Source organism: Sorex fumeus, unplaced genomic scaffold, assembly GCF_029834395.1.
Source record: "Sorex fumeus unplaced genomic scaffold, SorFum_2.1 ptg000014l, whole genome shotgun sequence".
Lineage (NCBI taxonomy): Eukaryota > Metazoa > Chordata > Mammalia > Eulipotyphla > Soricidae > Sorex > Sorex fumeus.
In genome coordinates, this window is record NW_026606071.1 from 31253558 (window position 1) to 31273193 (window position 19636).

The 19636-nt window shown below is 34.5% G+C and overlaps 1 protein-coding gene across 1 annotated transcript in view; it reads left to right on the forward strand.

The window, feature by feature from the left end:
- Window positions 1–19636, forward strand: part of SPAG16 (sperm associated antigen 16) — a 1095878-nt gene that overhangs the window by 14118 nt on the left and 1062124 nt on the right. The window contains 4 exon segments of the mRNA XM_056111979.1: window positions 49–95; window positions 1830–1925; window positions 3228–3346; window positions 15569–15706. Coding sequence (XP_055967954.1) covers window positions 49–95; window positions 1830–1925; window positions 3228–3346; window positions 15569–15706 — 400 coding nt within the window.

Consider the following 19636-nt stretch of genomic DNA (forward strand, 5'->3'; position numbering starts at 1 on the left):
GCCATTTTATTCTATGGAGTTGATGTTATACCTTGACAAGTTATTCAGAGGTTACAATCACTGAAGCACCTGAAGATGATTATGAATATGAAGAGGTAATTCTTTCATTTACAATTTCTTCTGTAAATCATCACAATTATTTTTGTCAAATACTTATTTTACTTTGTTTTTCTTCCAAAAACATGCTAGTTTTTACTTGAATTTCGATATCATTTGGTTAAGAGTGAGGTGTGAAAATGTAAGAATTCAATGATGGTTGTCTTCACAATTGTCCGTTAGCATCAACTTATTTGACACAATTAGTGTCATTTCTGAACAATGGGAGGACACTGCTACAGAGCTACCATGCATTGATATAAAGACTGACTTGGACACATAAGGAAAGTATAAGTTTTTATGTTCCAGTATGGAATTCATGGTGCATTTAAAACTCAAAATTTCTGTGAGTCCATTACTTAAAATGCTCTGCTATTAGAGCAAGTTTGAGAGTGATGTGGAGTTTTTTGCTCTCCAGCTCCTGTAGAATATTAGTCCTGTTAAATAATAATGCTGTTAGATAATGTGATTTTTTTAAAAAATATTTAAATCTTTAATATTAAAAGCATGTTAATTACTGGTTAAAAAAAAAAGAATCGATTCTGTTTTGCTCTGTTGTTCCATTCTGTGGCTTATCTGTCTAGTAGGCCCCTGCCATCACTTGTGCTTTTCAGAATCCCAGTTTACCATTGCCTAATTGGAGCTCAGATTGTATACTTACTCCTAATTTAACGATATTTCAAGTGTAGTTTATCAAACCTTTCCTTTAACTGAAGATTCTTACGGGATCCATCATTACGTCTGGGACTTTAAGGAATATAGTTATTGTGGATGAGTGAAATTATGAATTTGGGGACTGGAGAGAAAATAGAGAAGGTAGGCCACTTGCCTTGCACTGTGCCAACCCTGGCTGATCCCTGTTTCTGTATAGAGTCCCAAGGAGAGAATTCTAACATATACTGCTGGAAATTAGTAAAATAGTAAATTTATCATCACTGTCACTGTCACTGTCCTCCCGTTGTTCATCAATTTGCTCAAGCGGGCCCAGTAACATTGTTACTGTGTTTGGCAAATTGAATACATCATGGGGAGCTTGCCAGGCTTTGCTGTGTAGGTGAGATACTCTTGGTAGCTTGCCGGGCTCTCGGGGAGTGGCAGAGGAATCAAACTTGGGTCGACCAGGTTGGCCACATGCAAGGCCAACGCCCTATCTGCTGTTCTATTCCTCCAGGCCTAACATTTAGCACAAAAATTAGTAAAAAGGCATATTACATGTCACAGGAATTAGTCCAAAGAACTTAAAACATGATTAATATGTATTAAAAGCACACAATAAAAATGAAATGCTAAAGTCAAAATTAGACTACCTTGCATTCTTTCAGAAGCTTACTATTTAGGCAGTGAGGTTTGTTTAGATTTTTATAAATTATTATTTGAAATTAGAGATTTGGGCTTTGTAATAGTGGAAAAAAATCTGTGATGAGGAAAGAATGGTGGCATTTAGGTGGTCTAATTGTTGTTTTTAAAGCAAAGTGAATAGACAACATTGGTTATAATAGATAAAAACATTTGCCCATAAGCTAATTTTGAGTTTGTGACAACTAATATTGAATGATAATTACAAAGAATCTATGAAGTTACCTACTAGTTAAATTACTCATTTTAATAAATCCTTTTGAAATGACATATCTTACATGAAATGGATTTATATGATCTTGTGTTTTGTGAGAAATATACTTCTAAAGTAAATATTTTTACATTTCTTGTTATTCTTCTCATTCTCTGTGATTTAGATACCAGATGACAATTTTAGCATTCCCGAAGGTGATGAAGATTTGGTAAAAGCAGTTCAGTACATTCAAGAAAAAGTTACAGACACTCACATTTTGGTAAGAATTTTAAACACCGCTATATCATATAGTTTATCATTGTGAAAGTGAAACTGTGAAAGTCATTGAATAATTGCAGCCCTATTACCTGTGATATCATTTTCACTGCATCATTTTATCAGGCTTTCACCTGATAATATGTCGTCATTTTTTCTTTTCAATTTTTATTATAATCTATTTTTAATCCATTTTAATAATAATCACAGTCATTATTACATGACTTTGCAATAAATGATACCTATTTTCCAGACCTGTTTAATCTCACTGAAGATTAAATGAAAGAGTTTTAATACTCATGTTTACATGGTTTGATCTAGTGTAGAGATTCTTCACTCTGTTTTCCAACAGTTTACTTCACAGTTTACTTCACAGGAAGTGTTTAATAATAAAATCTACATTCATTTTTTTCACTTTTTTAGGGTTGTTTTTGGGCAACATACACGTGATGCCTAGAACTTACTCTTGCCTCTAAGCACAGGGATCACTTCTGGTGGGAAACATCTAGGGTTAGGGGTTGATTGCCTTACACACAGTCAAGTATCCTACCCACTGTGCTATCTTTCTGGCCTCCATTTTTTTTTCGTAAACAACCTTAAGTATATGACATATACTCTGGAAGATCCTTGACTTTCGATCTTCATGACCTGTGTACTTATTAATGGTATATCAGAACATTACTTACTCTATTTTTTCCCATTTATCTCTGGTACCACAGTACTATTGAGATCTTCTTTCATCATTCTGCATACACAGAAACCTAGTTCTACAAATATTTCTGCTGACTTGGCTTGGTTTTGTTTCTCTCTATGCATTTTACTCCCTAGTTTTGTACTTAGTAACATTAACCTTACTATGTATATAAATACATATTTATCTCTATATCTATATCTATCTCTATATAGATGTGTATATGTATCTATATAGATATGTATAAAGTATATAGATATGTATAAAGTATATAGATATCTATCTATCTATATCTATATCTATAGCTATATCTATCTCTATGTAGATATGTATATGTATCTATATAGATATGTATAAAGTATATAGATATACTTTAAAAAATAAATTATCTTTTGTTTTTACTTGTCTTTTAATGCGAGAACCAAGTCTTTGTTTTATTCTCTGTAGTGACTAAAATAGTTTCTGGAACATAACATTTCAACAAAAGCAGTTGGGAGAGATGGATGAATGAATCTTTTAAGGTCTCCTTTGTACTATAATCAAGTTATGATGTTTTGTAATATTAATCAAGTTATGATGTTTTTTCAAACAAATAATTGCACATTTAAATTCCAGGAGCAGAAAACAGTTCTTCCTTCAAAGTATCAAGTACCTGAAGTTATAGAAGACTTTCTTTGCAATTTCCTGATCAAAATGGGAATGAATAGAACTCTTGATTGCTTTCAATCTGAATGGTAAACAATTGTTAATAAATAATTCTCTTAAGGGCTGGAGCGATAGCACAGTGGGTAGGGCGTTCACCTTACACGCGGCCAACATGGCCGACCTGAGTTCGATTCCTCCGCCCCTCTCGGAGAGCCTGGCAAGCTACCGAGAGTATTCGATATGCCAGACACAGTAACAACAAAGTCTCCAATGGAGACGTTACTGGGCCCGCTCGAGCAAATCGACGATCAACGGGAGGGCCGCTCGAGCAAATTCTCTTAAAATGCTGACATGATTTGATATGCTTTTAGCCATCTTAAAAAACTTTGAAGTGACTCATTTTTTTTAAATGGGGGTAAAAGGCCCATGCTGATCCTTGAAATCACAGTAAACACACATACACACACACACACACACACACACACACACACACACCCCTAACAGATACACAAACACATAATCAGACTATCAGTTTTAGAGATTATGTTTTATTAAAAACATCCCTGGTACTACCTCTTCAGTGTACTACCTTAAATATCTCTTATAGTACTCAAATTTATGTCCTTTTAAATTCAAGAAAATGTCATCCCTTCCAAATTATATAAAACTATTCTATTAAATACTTTCCTGGTATGCTTTGCATAAGTATTACAGGTATTATTTTCTGTATTAAGGAAGTTCAGGAACAGTACTACTTTTGTCTTACTTGCAGTATCGTGGTCTGCATTTCCTAATTCATTTGGCTGGTTGAGGTTTTTTTTTTCTATAAATATTCCTCCTTTTAGTAGTGAGTTTATATTCCCAAATGATACCTAAACACAAGATTATTTTGTTAGAATTGGGAATTTAAATAGCCTGTTTAAATCAGCAGGCATGCTGTCTTTATTCCTTTGCTACAGCAGGAATATCACCAGGCGTGTTTCCAGTATCCTACTATTCTATAAAGAAATAGTAAGCAATTCTATATGAAAATACAAATTTTATCTTTGAGACCAGTGCATATTATTGAGATATTAGTATTATCTACAAATAAGCTTACCAGTTATATTTGGATAAATCATAGTATAGTAGCAATTTAAAATTTCTACAGGTGTTGAATTGTGACATAATTTTTATTTCCTAACTTTTTGGTTCTCATATACTGAGACCTTGCACAAAGAAGACATCTGTTCATAATATAAGTTACATATTTAGTGTTAATAAATTTAAGAAAGCTATTTTTCACTGATAAATTTAAGGATGAAAAATAAGTTTGATGGTAGAAAATAATATTGTTTCTATTAAGTCTGGAAATTAATAAAGTAATAAGTATATCCCTAATAAATAAATTAATCACCTATGTAGTTTTACAAAAACACATTTTGTAATACGTTTGAAATTATTATAGTAATAAGATTAACATGGCTCATTTTTTCTTTTCCCTCTGAGAATATATAGGATATTCAACACTTACAGCTCTCACCAGTCCAAAGTGTGAAATGATTCTGTTGGAGATATCTGGATTCTAGTATATTTTTAATATTTAGAAAATTTTGCTCATTTCTATTTATGTTTAGCAGTTAAGTTGGCAGACGGATTTTGAGAAACTGCAGTAATATTAGAATTTACTGAACCCATAAGTAAAGCATAGCATTTAGCATACTAATAACCATAAAGTAAAATTTGTACTGCTCTGGTTCAGATTATTTTATCTTTGTTTATAGCTGCCAATTTGTAATGAAATTGCATTCTTTTGATGGTTTTTAATTTAATATAAAAGAAAATACATAAAACTAAGAATTATTGTATGGAAATGAAATGGGCTAAAATAAAGACACCATAGTGAATAGGAGAAAATATTTCTATGCTATATATCAATTAAAGGCTAATGTTCACTTGTATTTGGCTGACCTTTTGATTTTCCCACATTCCATGCTCTTGCAGTAGATTTTTGGGATACTGGGAGATGCGGAGCTATAAGAGACCCTGGCAGAATCAGGTGTAGCATCTGGGCTGTGTTGGACCAGAGAGGTTCGTGCAACCAAGTGTGGAAATGTAGCAGGAAGTAGCCTGGTCACTTCCAGGATGTACCCCAAGCCCTACCATAATGGAATCTAGGAAATGGAATTGGTCACCGCACCTTTAATTATCTTAAATAATTTTTAGTTTTTTTTTCTTCCAGGGGGAGGGAACACTTGGCAATGTTCACGGGTTATTTCTACCTCTGCACACAGGGATCACTTCTGGTGGTGCTCAGAGAAACATATGGGATGCTGGCAATCAAACCTGGAGTTAGTCATGTGCAAGACAAGAACCCCACCCACTATTTTTATTTATTATTATTACTGTTTTGTTGGGCAGGAGCAATAGCACCGTGGTAGGGCGTTTGCCTTGTGCACAGCCAGCATGGCCCAGCCAGGTTCAATTACTCCGACCCTCTCGGAGAGCTGGGCAAGCTACCAAGAGTATCTTGCCCACATGGCAAAGCCTGGCAAGCTACCCGTGATGTATTCAATATGCCAAACACAGTAACAACAAGTCTTAAAATGGAGACGTTAGTGGGCCTGTTCGAGCAAATAGATGAACAACGGGAGGACAGTGATAGTGACAGTGACAGTTCACTCATGGAGTTTAACAGCAATAAACCAATCACCTCATCAAAAATGAAAACACGAACATAGGTATATTTGTAGAAGAGATATGGATGACCTTTAGGCTCATGAAAGAGTGCTCATTATCACTTATTATTGGGAAAATAGACTCAAAATTATAATGAGATATCTTCTCACATCAGTGCCAAAGGCATGTGTCACAAATTGTGGAAACAACCAGTGTTTGTGGGAATGTGGTGAAAAAGGGCTCTGCATTGTTGTTGGGAATACCACTTAGTTCATTCTTTTTGGAAGACAATTTTGAGACTTGTTAAAAAATGAAAAAAAACCCCTCCCATATGACCAAGCACTTCCTATCCTTAACATCTGTTGCATAAACACAGAAACATTAAACTCAAAAACAATGCACACATAGACACACACACACACACACACACACACACACACACACACACTCCTCCTTAAATTCACTGTGGTAAATACAAATTCCAAGATAGCAATTCAACATATTTACCCATCCAATAACATTTGAGTGGATTAAGAAGTTGTGGTATATGTATGTAATCGAACATATACCACAACAATAAGAAAAAATCACAGCAATAAGAAAAAATAAATATTTCCTCTGACTACATTATGGATGGAATTAGAGATACCATGTTAAGCAAATAAGTTACACAGAGAAGGAATTACTGGAGCTGTCACTCAAAAGCAGTATATGAAGAAACCGAGAAAGGGAAATATCCAGTATAGAATGAAAACAAACTATTGGGCTGTGATTAGAGAACTGAGGTTACCAAGTAGTAGCAAGAAGGGAATTGGAGGGAGAAAGAAGCAGAGTAGAAACACACTCACAGTGTTGGAGGATCTTTGGCACTTCGTTGGTGGTGAAGGTGTAGTAACTGTGAACCAGAACATAATTTTTTTTTAGGGGAGGAGGGTGTGATTGGGGCTACACCCAATAGTGCTCAGAGCTTACTCCTAACTCTGTGCTCAGGGATAACTCCAGGTGATGCTTGGGGATTGACCCTGGTCAGCCACATGCAAGGCAAGCACTTTATCCTCTATACTATCTTGCTAGACCCAGAAATCTTAATTTTCTAAATTTCTTAAACCTAGGGTTAGCAAAAGAAGAACCTTGGACCAAAATCTGCCCTGCATCTTAAATTTTGTAAATAAAATGAATGAAATTATGTATATATGTATATATATATATATATACATCATTAGCCTTTTGGGTATTGTCTATGGTTGTTTTAATACAATAGTTTTTAATAGTTTTTAATTTAATTAGTTTTAATGGGGACACATGGCCCACAAAACTTCTTCCTCCACTTCTGTTTTAGTCTTAAAAAAATTCTACCAGATGTGTTGTATATCCTTAATATTAACCCATTTTCAGTTGGGAGGTAGGAAAACTACTCATGAAAAAAAACTCTTTTCCAATTCGTGGGCTTTTTATCATTGCTTCCACTTGCTTATTCAGTGGAATTTCAGCCTTAAAGATGCCTCTAGCTTCAATGTTTCAGAGGTTTGCCAATATTTTCCTTTATTTAATGGTTCTGGTTTGATAGTTATGTCTTTAATCCATTTTGATTTGACTTTGTGCATGGCATGGCAAAGAGGTCTGGGTTCATTTTTTTTAACATATGATCAACAAGTTTTCCTAACACTTGTTAAGGGGGCTTTCCTTGCTCCACTTCATATTTTTTGCTCCATTATGGATGATTAACTGAATATCTACCTGTGTCAAATCTACCTGGATTCTCAGTTCTATTCCATTGATCAGAGTGTCTTTCCTTGTCCCAATACCATGTTGTTTTAATTACTACTACTTTGTATACAATTTGAAGTTAGGGACATTTCATCTTTTTTCCCCCAAGGATTGCTTTGGCTGTTCAGGTGACTTTTCTTTTCCATATGAAATTCAGGATTATTTGATCTATGTCTTGAACAAACAGTGTTCCCACTGCTTTTATAAGTACTGCATTGAATCTGTGTAATGCTTTGGGGATCATTGTCATTTTGATGATATGAATTCTCCTAATATACGAGCAAGGGTTGTGTTTCCATTTCCTCTTGTCTTCTTTTATTTCTTTAAAAAATGTTTTTGTAGTTTCCTTTGTAAATGTCTTTTACCTCCTTAGTTAAGCTAATTCCTAAGTGCTTGGTTTTCTGAGGTTCTGTTGTGAAGGGGAATGATTTTTAATCTCTCTCTCTCTCTTCTATATCATTAGCCATGTAGAGGAAAGCCATGAACTTTTGTGTGTTTATTTTGTAGACTGCTGCTTTACTATACAAATCTGTTTTTTCTGGTAGAATATTTAGGGTTTTCTAGACATAATAACAAGTTATCTGCAAATAATGAAAACTTGACCTCTCTCTTTCCTATCTGGATGTTCTTGGTATCTGTCTTTTCCTTAATTGCAGTGGCAAATATTTTCAATTCTATTTTAAATAGAAGTTGTGAGAGTGGGAAACATTGTCTTGTGCAAAATTTTAGAGGGAAGGCGTGTTGTTTTTTCCGTATTGAGTATAATGTTTGTTGTGGTTTTGTGGTAAATGACTTTGATTATGTGGAGGAAAGTTCCTTCAATTCCTGTTTTATTAAGAGTTTTCTTTTTTATTGTTTTTTTTTTTTTATCATGAATGGGTCTTGGATTTTTGCCAAGTGCTTTCTCTGCATTGATATGATCATATGATTTTTCTTTTTTCTTGTATTGATATGGTATATCAATTGATTGACTTCATATACTAAATCATTTTTACGCACCACAAATGCTATGATCTTTTTGATGAAGTGTTGAATTCAATTTGCTAATATATTGTTGACGATATATGCAGCTATGTTCATCAGGGATATTTATTGGTATGTAGTTCTATTTTTGTGCCTTCTCTGCCTGATTTTTTTTTTATCAGGGTAATTTTTGTTTTCATTGAAACTGTTTGGGAGTGTTTGTTTCTTCAATTTTCTGAAAGAGCCTGAAAAGGATTGGCAGTAGGTCTTTAAAAGTTTCAAATAAGTCACTAGTGAATTCATCTGGGCCTGCGCTTCTATTTTTGGGGAAACTTTTGATTGCTCTTTCGATTTCCTCAATAGTCACAGCCCTCTTCAGGGTTCCTTATTTTCTTGGTTCAGCCTTGGGAGGTTATAGGAGTCTAAGAATGTATCCATTTCTTCTAGGTTCTCTTGTTTGGTGGCATAGAGATTTTCAAAGTAATCCCTCATGAGTCTTTGAAATTCTGAGGTACCAGACTGAAATATTTTAACTCTTCTATATTTCTGACTTTTAGTGTACATGCTAAAATTTGTTTTTATACATATATATGGATATGTTTATTTAGACACTAGAAATCATGTTTTTAATAAATTTAATATATGTTTTGTTAAATCCAAGTAGGAGAGGGGCTGGAGCGATAGCACAGCGGTAGGGCATTTGCCTTGCACGCAGTCAACATGGCCAACCCAAGTTCGATTCCTCCACCCCTCTCGGAGAGCCTGGCAAGCTACCGAGAGTATCTCGCCCGCATGGCAGAGCCTGGCAAGCTCCCTGTGACGTATTCGATATGCCAAACACAGTAACAACAAAGTCTCCAATGGAGATGTTACTGGGCCAGCTCGAGCAAATCGATGAACAATGGGAGGGCCTTTACCTTTTGTTAAATAAATGTATTAAAATATGTAAGAAGTCTTAATGGTTATCAGTAAAAAGTGTATTTTTAATTATTGTAATAAGTATTGGATGCTCTTACTCATTATGCTGTTTACATTTCTCAGTGACTGTAAGTAGTAGGAAACCACTATCAGATCTTCAGTTATAGGTTGAGCGTAGGTTTGAAGAAGTTGCAAAATCTGATTCCACAAATGGCATGCATTCACAGTCAAAATATGGTAGTAAGCCTAGGGCAGCCTACCTTACAGAGCCATTTCCTTGCTATTGTGCTGATTTGTGGAATTGTACAAAAGAAACCTGTAAAAAATATCAACAAAGGTGACTTTGGTTTGGAGACTTAATAAAAAAGAAATATCTTGATTCAGAGTAAGAGTAAAAGCTCTGTCACTTTTCCGTATTGGTAGTGGAATCAAGTGACCAGCTAGCACTAAACTTGTTCAGCTGTGCTATATTTTTCCTCCAAAAGACTCTCTTATTCACCAGTGATAAGGATTCTAACATCTTGTTTTGCAGTATTTAGGAAATTGTGTCCTTGTTTGCAGAAAACTTTTCTAACTCAGAAGACATGGAAGAAATATTAATATGTATTTGATATTTATGGTTTTACAGTTTAGTACATTCTGTACCTTGGGTACCATAAGGAAGAAAAAATAATCTATACTAATATGTTACTTTTTACATATTTACTACTTTCACAGTAGTAGTTTTTAAACTCTTTGGCTTAGTAGACAAGTTTCATAAAATTCTATGTACTTTGTTACTGAAACTGCATTTTCTTATTTTCATGTAGTTCTAGGTAGTTGATAGGCCTGTGGTCTGTGAGAAGATCACATTGTTAATTACTTCATTGGCATTACTCTTGGAATTAAATTTAATTTAAAATTGCTATAAATATGACACTTTTTTGTTTTATTTTTTTATTTATTTTTAATTTTTATTATGACACACCATGAGGTACAGTTGTAGACTTAGTGATTTTTGTGCTTGGGTTTCAATTGTACAATGATCAAGTACCCATCCCTCCATTCTCCATCACCACTGATCCCAGTGTCCCTCCCACCTCCCATACCCCCCACCCCACCCTGCCTCTGTGGCAGGGCATTCCCTTTTGTTCTCTCTCTCCTTTTGGGTGCTGTGGTTTGCAAAAGAGGCATTGAGTGGCCATCATGTTCGGGCTATAATCTACTTCCAGCATGCATCTCCCATCCTGGGAGGATCCTCACAACATTCTTTACTTGGTGCTCCCTTCTCTATCTGAGCTCCCTTTTCCCCTAGCATGTGCAGCTGGCCTTCAAACCATGGAGTGAACCTTCTGGTACTTATCTCTGCTATTCTTGGGTGTTAGTCTCCTATTTTGTTACTTTATGTTCCCCAGATGAATGCAGTCTTTCTGTGTCTGTCCCTCTCTTTCTGACTCGTCTCGCTTAGCATGACACATTCCATGTAGTTCCACTTGTATGTAAATTTCATGACTTCAGCTTTTCTAACAGCTACATAGTACTTCATTGTGTAGATGTACCAAACGATTCTCAAAAAATTAGAAATTGAGCTCCCATTTGACCCAACAATACCACTCCTGAGAATATACCCCAGAGAGGCAAAAAAGTGTAGTCGACATGACATCTGCACTTCTTTGTTCATTGCAGCACTGTTTACTATATCCAGAATATGGAAAAAACCTAGTGGCAGAGAACAGATGACTGGTTAAAGAAACTCTTCTTTGTATCTGAAGTCGTTTTAGTTTTATCTATGAATAAATGGATTGGGGATTCAGAGATAGATGTAGGGTTTAAGATTATTGTCTTACATACATCTGACCCTGGTTTGATCCTCATACTACATATGGTTTCCTAAGCACTGCCCGGAATGAGCTCTGAGCACAGCTGAGAGTGACTCCAATAGTGGATCAGTAAGAAGGAAGTAATATGAAGGCTAACATATTTCTTTAAAACATATACATATAACTGAAACAAAAAGTTTTATTTTGGAGTATATTCCAAAATACATTCTAGTATGCTGTGTGTCACTTTTGGCAGTGATCAGAGGTTTTGTGGTGCTAGGTATCCAAATATCCAATATTCAGTCACCCTTGTGCAAGATGAGTGCCTTGCCTCTATATTGTATTTCCTTCCCCATTACAGTAACTTTTGTATTATGGGACCAAACCCAGTAGTGCTCAGTGGTTACTCCTAATTGTATAATCAGGAATTTTGATTTGGTAACCATATAGAATACTGGGAAATTGAACCTGGGTTGGCCATGCACAAGGCAAACACACTACTGCTGTATTATTGCTCTGGCCCCCAGTATTATATTATTTTAATGGGCTTAAATGATCATTTATATTTTACATAATGGAATAAAGGTAAGGTAAAGGTAAAGGCCCTCCCGTTGATCGTCGATTTGCTCGAGCGGGCCCAGTAATGTCTCCATTGGAGACTTTGTTGTTACTGTGTCTGGCATATCGAATACTCTCGGTAGCTTGCCGGGCTCTCCGAGAGGGGCGGAGGAATCGAACTCGGGTCGGCCATGTTGGCCGCTTGTAAGGCGAACGCCCTACCCGCTGTGCTATAGCTCCACCCACAGCCCTACCCGCTGTGCTATCGCTCCACCCACAGCACAGCGGGTAGGGCATTCGCCTTACAAGCGGCCAACATGGCCGACCCGAGTTCGATTCCTCCGCCCCTCTCGGAGAGCCCGGCAAGCTACCGAGAGTATTCGATATGCCAGACACAGTAACAACAAAGTCTCCAATGGAGACGTTACTGGGCCCGCTCGAGCAAATCGACGATCAACGGGAGGGCCTTTACCTTTACCTATAATGGAATAAATTTTGTAAAATAAATTATTTTCAAATGTCTAAGATTTATATGATATAGTAGGTATTTTGCATATTAAATTTTACTTGTTTTACTACATAATAATTATTTTCTTAAAATTTAAGTTAGAGTATAACTGCAAACTACTTTTTTCTTATAATAAAGTAAGTTGCTGCTAACCAATTTTGTGTTTATTCTAGTACTTATAATCAACTCTTATGTTTTCTCTTATAAGTATAAATCACATTCCAAAATAAGTGAATGAGCAAATTTGTGATGAAATGTTTATCTTTTGCTTTATAAATGGTAGACAGCATCATTTAAATTTGGTTTAGTGATATTCACCTGGATATTCTGAGATTTTCTTTTATTTAAATGGTTACGGTCATGGTCCTCCCATTGTTCATCGATTTGCTAGAGCGGGCCCAGTAACATCTCCATCGTGAGACTTGTTACTGTGTTTGGCATGTCGAATATATCACGGGTAGCTTGCCAGGCTTAAAATACATAGCACAATGCATTTGCCTTTTATTTGTAGTAAATTGAAAAAGAATGATGAAATTTAAACTGATGTTTAGTTCATTAATACTTGCATTTAAAAACATGCTTTGTAGGATTTATTTATTGGTATCCATTACTAATAATGGGCTGGAGCGATATAGCAGGTAGGGCATTTGCCTTGCACGTGGCATTCTCAAGTTTGATTCCTCCGCCCCTCTCAGAGAGCCCGGCAAGCTACCGAGGTTATCCTGTTCACACAGCAGAGTCTGGCAAGATTCCTGTGGCATATTTGATATGCCAAAAACAGTAACAACAAGTCTCACAATGGAAATGTTACTGGTGTCCAGTCGAGCAAATCTATGAACAATGGGAGGACAGTGACAGTGACAGTGACAGTGATTACTCATAATATATTGCTCTGTTTTGGTAGCTTTTAAATTAGCTTTATGAATTGCTACATCCAGTGATTCAGTTCTTCCTCCTGGACCCCAGAAATGCACAAATCTGTTCAATAGCATATCCTGTACCTAAGTATCACACTGGACTTTCCATCCTCTTCTAGATTCATCTTGATGATATAGACTCTCCCTTTGAGCTTAGTTTCATGAATTTGTTGCCATTTCCTCATTTCATGTTTAAAAATTTAAAGAATTTATTTTAGGTCTGGGGCCTGCAGCCAGTGATGCTCAGGGCTTACTTCTGGTTCATGCTCAGGGATTACTCCTGGTAGTGCTTGGGAGACTATATATGCGTGCAGGGGTGTGAACCAGGGTCAGCTCTGTGCAAGATAAGACCTTATCACTGTACCATCTCCTGGCCTCCACTTCCTCATTTTATACTCTGTTATTCCTACTTTAATCTCCAGTAACTTTCCATTGCAAAGTTAAATAATTTATCTTTAGAACTTCTAATATTCCTTGTAATATTTGTCACTGCTCCTCAGTTCCTTCTGGGAACTCTTGTTCTACTTAGTCTGCCAGCCACTGCTTTCATATCCACCCTTTATTTTATTGCCCTTTCTTAGTCTTTATTTAGTAACACCCTTTCTTAATCTTGAAACAGTTTTAGAAGTTTTTTTTCTTTAAATTAATTCCCTTAGATAACCTCATTCAGCCCTGTGATTTTAAATAGTAGACATTTACTTTGATTCCAAATTTAAACTCCCTACACTGACCATTTCTTCTATTTCTGAACAGTCTCTTCACTTCAGTGTCACTGGACAGATTGCATTTAATTTGAATTAAAAACATTCCTTACCTCCTAAAACCACCAAGCTCCTGTGACCTTTGTGGTCATCTTAGTACACGGTTATCAGTGGAAAATTTTGGAGTTATTCCTGGTCTTTTCCATAACATTAAATAGCTGATCTATAGAGAATCTTATCGCTTCCACTTTAATAACATGTCCTAAAGGAATTTAAACATCATAATATCTACTGCTGCTATGATATTCAAGCGACAAGTCTTTCTTATGCACAGTTTCAGCCCCTGCTGTAGCACTGTCCTCCCATTGTTCATTGATTTGCTTGAGCAGGCCCAGCAGTGTCTCCGTTGTGAGACTTGTTGTTACTGTGTTTGGCATATTGAATACATCACGGGTAGCTTGCCAGGCTCTGCCGTGTGGGCGGGTTACTCTCCGTAGCTTGCTGGGCTCTCTGAGAGGGGCGGGGAATCGAACCTGGGTCGCCCGGGCTGGCCACGTGGAAGGCAAACGCCCTTCCACTGTGCTATGGCTCAGCCCCTTCTAAATAGTCTTTTTTAAGTCTTTCTCATCCAACTCTAGCTACGTTAGAGTAATTTCTTCAAACAGACCATAACTCAGACCATAACTGACCATAACACATAAAACAGACCATAACTGAGTTATGAAAACATAACTCAGATGTCTGCCAGTTTTCTCTCACTACCTTCTAGTAGCTTCAGTTAGATTTAGGGTAACTTTACTTTTCCTTCTGGCATGCTTTTATTTGCCTGTGTTTTGGTAGCTTTTAAATTAGCTTTAAAAGCTAATACATGAGCAACCTTTTGCTAGTTTTTCCCTTGCTGATTCAATTGGCTCAAGTCTACATGTATCAGCCATACACCTTTTTGTTCTTTAGCATGTAGAAAATGTTTTTGTCTAACACACCTTGAGTGCAGTTTTCCATCAGGTCAGAATGTCTTCTTCCAGATAATCACATAGTTCAGTCTCTCTCTCTCTCTCATTTCTTTCAGATCTCTGTTCATTCAAACATTTTTAACCATTATATATTAAATAACACTACTGTCCTGTAATTTTACACTTCCAACTCATTATTCTCTTATTTACCATTATTTTACTTCATAGGGCGTTTTAAAATTAATCTTTATATATAAACTTTAAACAGTTTAGAATCTTGAACTGTTTTATTTACTTCAACTGGAGATATTAAAAATTATATTTTATATACCAAATGCATGATATTAGAATCTAATAATTTGTTGATGTTTTGTTTTAAAAATACATCATTAGTGTTGTCATTTTAGTATGTTGCCACCATATTGCAATATCAGTATACTAACATCATTTATGACAACTTTTTGTGTGTGTGTGTCCCTCCCCCCAATGACAACTTTTTGAGTTGTATATCAATTATATAAATTTTGTAAAGTAAAAACATTAAGACTTTTATTTGATTTTTATCCTAGGTATGAGAATATTCAAAAAGGAATAACTGATGCCAGAGTTTCTGGGAATGTCCCAGATGTTTATACCCAGAATATGCTTTTAGAAAATGAGAACAGAATTTTGAAGAAGGACTTGAAGCATTTCAAACAGGCAGCTGAGTATGTTTTTAAAAATGACTTTTTTTAAAAAAAAATTGGTTTTTTTTTTTATAAAAATTGAATGAGGGTAATATATTATAATTGATAGTGATGTACCAGAGATTTTATTCTGGAGAAATAAAATATGTAAATTCTAGTTGGAAATAAATGAATGTCTTCAGTAGAAAATAATTGAATTCTGAAAATTGTAATTCACCAACAAGAGTGAGTTGGAGAGGGTTGTGTAGGAAACAGTTAATTTGTTATATAATATTCACTTCCTTTTTTCTTCTGATATTTTCTGTGGTTTACAAAATCTTCCCTGGTGAGAATAAGCTAACTTCTGGGAAAAAATTAATAATAGAAAGCAGAGAGAAAGGAGGAGTGCAATCCTCATAGAAGAATTTTAGTACTTGAAAATTCCCCAAAGAGAATTTATTTGATAGTTTTCCTATGCAGGAATTTATGCATAGATAAGAAGCAGCAGTTAGAAGCCAAATATCTCTGCTTTTTAAAAATTGTTTATTAAATTTATAAAAGACTTGAGTTTTCGGTGAACAAGTTTTAATGACTATTATTATTCTGACAGAGACAAATATGTTGACTTGAGTTAAATCTACTATTTTAAGATAAGATTGGATAGAAAAATCAATGCTTAGATATTGAGCAGAGACAGTTTTTGCATTGTTAATTAATTTTTATTGTACATATTAAACAGGAATTTATCCTAAATTGCCATTTTAAAACCAAAGTTAATTATATTAACAGAGCTGCCATCAGTAATTATACTTTAAGAATAGAGAACAAAACAATGGCAGTAATGAGGCTAAAAGTAAATACTTTTCAAATATGTATTACTGTTTATTCAGTTGTGTGAGTTCCAAAGTTATCCAACACAGTTGTAATATCTACTTATGGATATATTTTTACAAGTAAAAGCAAATATCATATTACCTTGTCATGTAATATTCGGTATTTTATATTTTGAATAGATGTGTATGTTGTTCTCTGGAATGACATGTTACTAGAAACCAGACTGTATTTTCAGTTCCCATTCTCAGAAGTGCTTTGCACTATTGCCCTTGACACTCACTGCGATTTTTGTATAGATAGTTAATGGATGCTCTGGGAACTTGACACAGCAAATTTTTTCAGAGTGCTGTCTGGCATATTGTTTCAGTTCCTTATCTCTTTTGAATTATTGCTTTAGTTTGCAAATTTTCTTTTGTATAGAAACTCATTGTATGAGTCTATGTCTGTTGAGTGGTGCCCTAGTGACATTAATAACCATTGCTGATTTGTGGTTGTTTATTGACTATTATGTTTAATAACCACGCATTAAGCCACATATTACCCTTGAACTTTATTAACTTAATGTTAAAAGAAAACATGATGAACACAGATAACATCCAAATGAAACCTGACTATTTGCTAAAGTACCAGATTACTGACTGCTTATAAAAATTGCTATACTTACTAAAATAGTTTTGTTTCAGTGGCTCATATTTCTCAACTGTATCTATTTGACGTAATTTAAAACTTAAAAATTAGAAAATCATGACTGTAACAGGCAAGAAGGGTGCTTACTTTACATTCTATAGCTGCCCCAGGTTTGATTCCTGGCACCAAATATGATTCCCTTAAAACCCACAAGGAGTGAGTCTGGGTGTAGACTCCTGGGCACAAGTGGGTGTGTCCCCCAAACAGACAAACAAACAAATAACCCCCTAATCAAAACAAAGCCAAAGAAAAGTCAAAAGTATTTTATTGGTTTTAGTATAACTGGCAGACATATTTGGGAATTCTGCTTGACTCATTGCAGATACCTAATATGTAGTTCATTGATAGAATATTTAGCACATATGTTTTCAGGGCACCTTTCATTTAGGTGTGTACTAGCTACATGCCTAATTCTACTGGATATATTTTCAGAAAATGAAGAATAATATATTTTCTAAGAAAGTCTCCAAAATATATCTGTTCTACTGAAAGTTTGCTCCAAATTATGTTTCATTATATAGATATTAGTTTGCCTTTTGGAGCTATTTTTTTTCCTAATAAAAATTAGCAATAGACACAGGATTGCTCTAATAAATTTAACCTAAAGTTTTCATTTTAAAAGTTAAGGGCATTTCTTAAAGCATGATAACTATTGACATTTAATATTTTTCTAATAATTTATATTTAAATTTTATTAATTTATATACTTATTTATTGTATTATCAAGGATCAAATGTAGGTCTCCTGAATTTAAAGCATCACATTGTTGCTGAGTCACATCTACAATCCAATATTTAAATTCTAAGGGAGCCCGTTTATAGATCTGTTATATTTTGCCCTTGGTAATCCTTTAATGAGGTATCTAGATAAATCAGAAAAATAGCTCTCTGAGTATGGGGTATGAAAGTTGTCGTGGAAAGAATATTGAATGTAGAGTTCAGAGATATAGCTTTCAATATTTTGCTACTTATTAATTCAGTTGTCTTATTGTTAAACTGTGTATAAAAATTATACATATTATTACTAACTCCTAGGGAATGATGTGATAATTAAATGGGACAATCTGTATTAAAGAGGTGTGCAATCACAAAGTGCTTTAAAAATGTCACATATTATTACTAATATCTCTATAGGCTGTCATCCCTAGATTTTTTAATCATCACATCATTAATATTTTTTAAATTCAGCAATGATAAAGCACAAAGGCAGAGATGAAAGAGAAAAATATTTCACTCTAAAATATCATTAGCATTGCTATAATTGAAGCAAGAAATTAACATTTTCTCATAACCATTTTTAATTTTTGGACAGAGATTTTCCCTGTTTTCTATAAATATAGAATTTTTTAAATCATTAGACAATTTCCACTGTTTTTCAGGGTTTAAAATCTGTCTGATTTTCATGATTATTTTAAATGAAAATTTATGTTTAAATATTAGATTGCAGAGAAGATCGATGTAACAAATAGGAATTTGTGTCCAGTTTTGTCATAGGAAAAAACATAGTTTCTACTGAAATATAGATAAATTGATATTTTAATTATAGAGGTCTCTTATTTAAGAGGATTCCTCTGATTAACAGACTTGTTAAAGACTAGGAAACATCTCTTAAAGTTGGAATATTTTTTGCAGTTAATACTACTTCATAAGCCATTTATTTGGTGGCTGATATGACAGAATGTTCACCTTATCTGATGTTAAAAATAAATATTTTTAAATTAGGAACATGTTTATTAATTTTTTCTCTCTTCAGTAGCAATCTATCTTTTTTATGTCATCGACTTTGCAGCTATTCTCAGTTGCATTGCTTTCTCCTTAAAAGACCATTGTAATTATACTTTAATATCTTGTAGTCTGGCTGTCATACTATCTATCCAATATAAAGTATTTTATCTTATTTTTTTATTTCTCTTTCCTCCAAAGAACTGAAAATGTTATCTTTTGCCTTTATGTCTGTCTCATTGACAGGTTTCTTTTTTTCTGTTTTTACTCTATTTACATTGTGTGAGGCTGTGCTATCCAAAAAGATAGCTACCAGGACGATTCACTAATGTAGAGTACTGACAAATATAAAATGTTGATAATGTAATATTAATATTTTTGTACCAATAAAATATAATATGATTTCTATGATAAAATTACACAGTTAAATAGGAAAGATATAAATTGGAAGCTCATAAATTTGAGTAAGGCAAGTCTTTAGAAATATATGAAGAAACTGAATAAAAAAGTAAGATCAAATTCATATATAAAATTGGGAAAAGGAAGTTCCAAGCAAGGGAAATGGGGGAATAGAACTCTTAGTGGGGAGAAATAAACTTGTTAGTGGCTAGCAAGGAGATTAAGATGACTGAAATTAGGATGCAACTTATTGAAGCCCTTTTAAGAACTTTATATTTTCCCTTTGAATTGGATATAGGTTAAATTGGTGCGGACAGAACTGGGCAGCTAC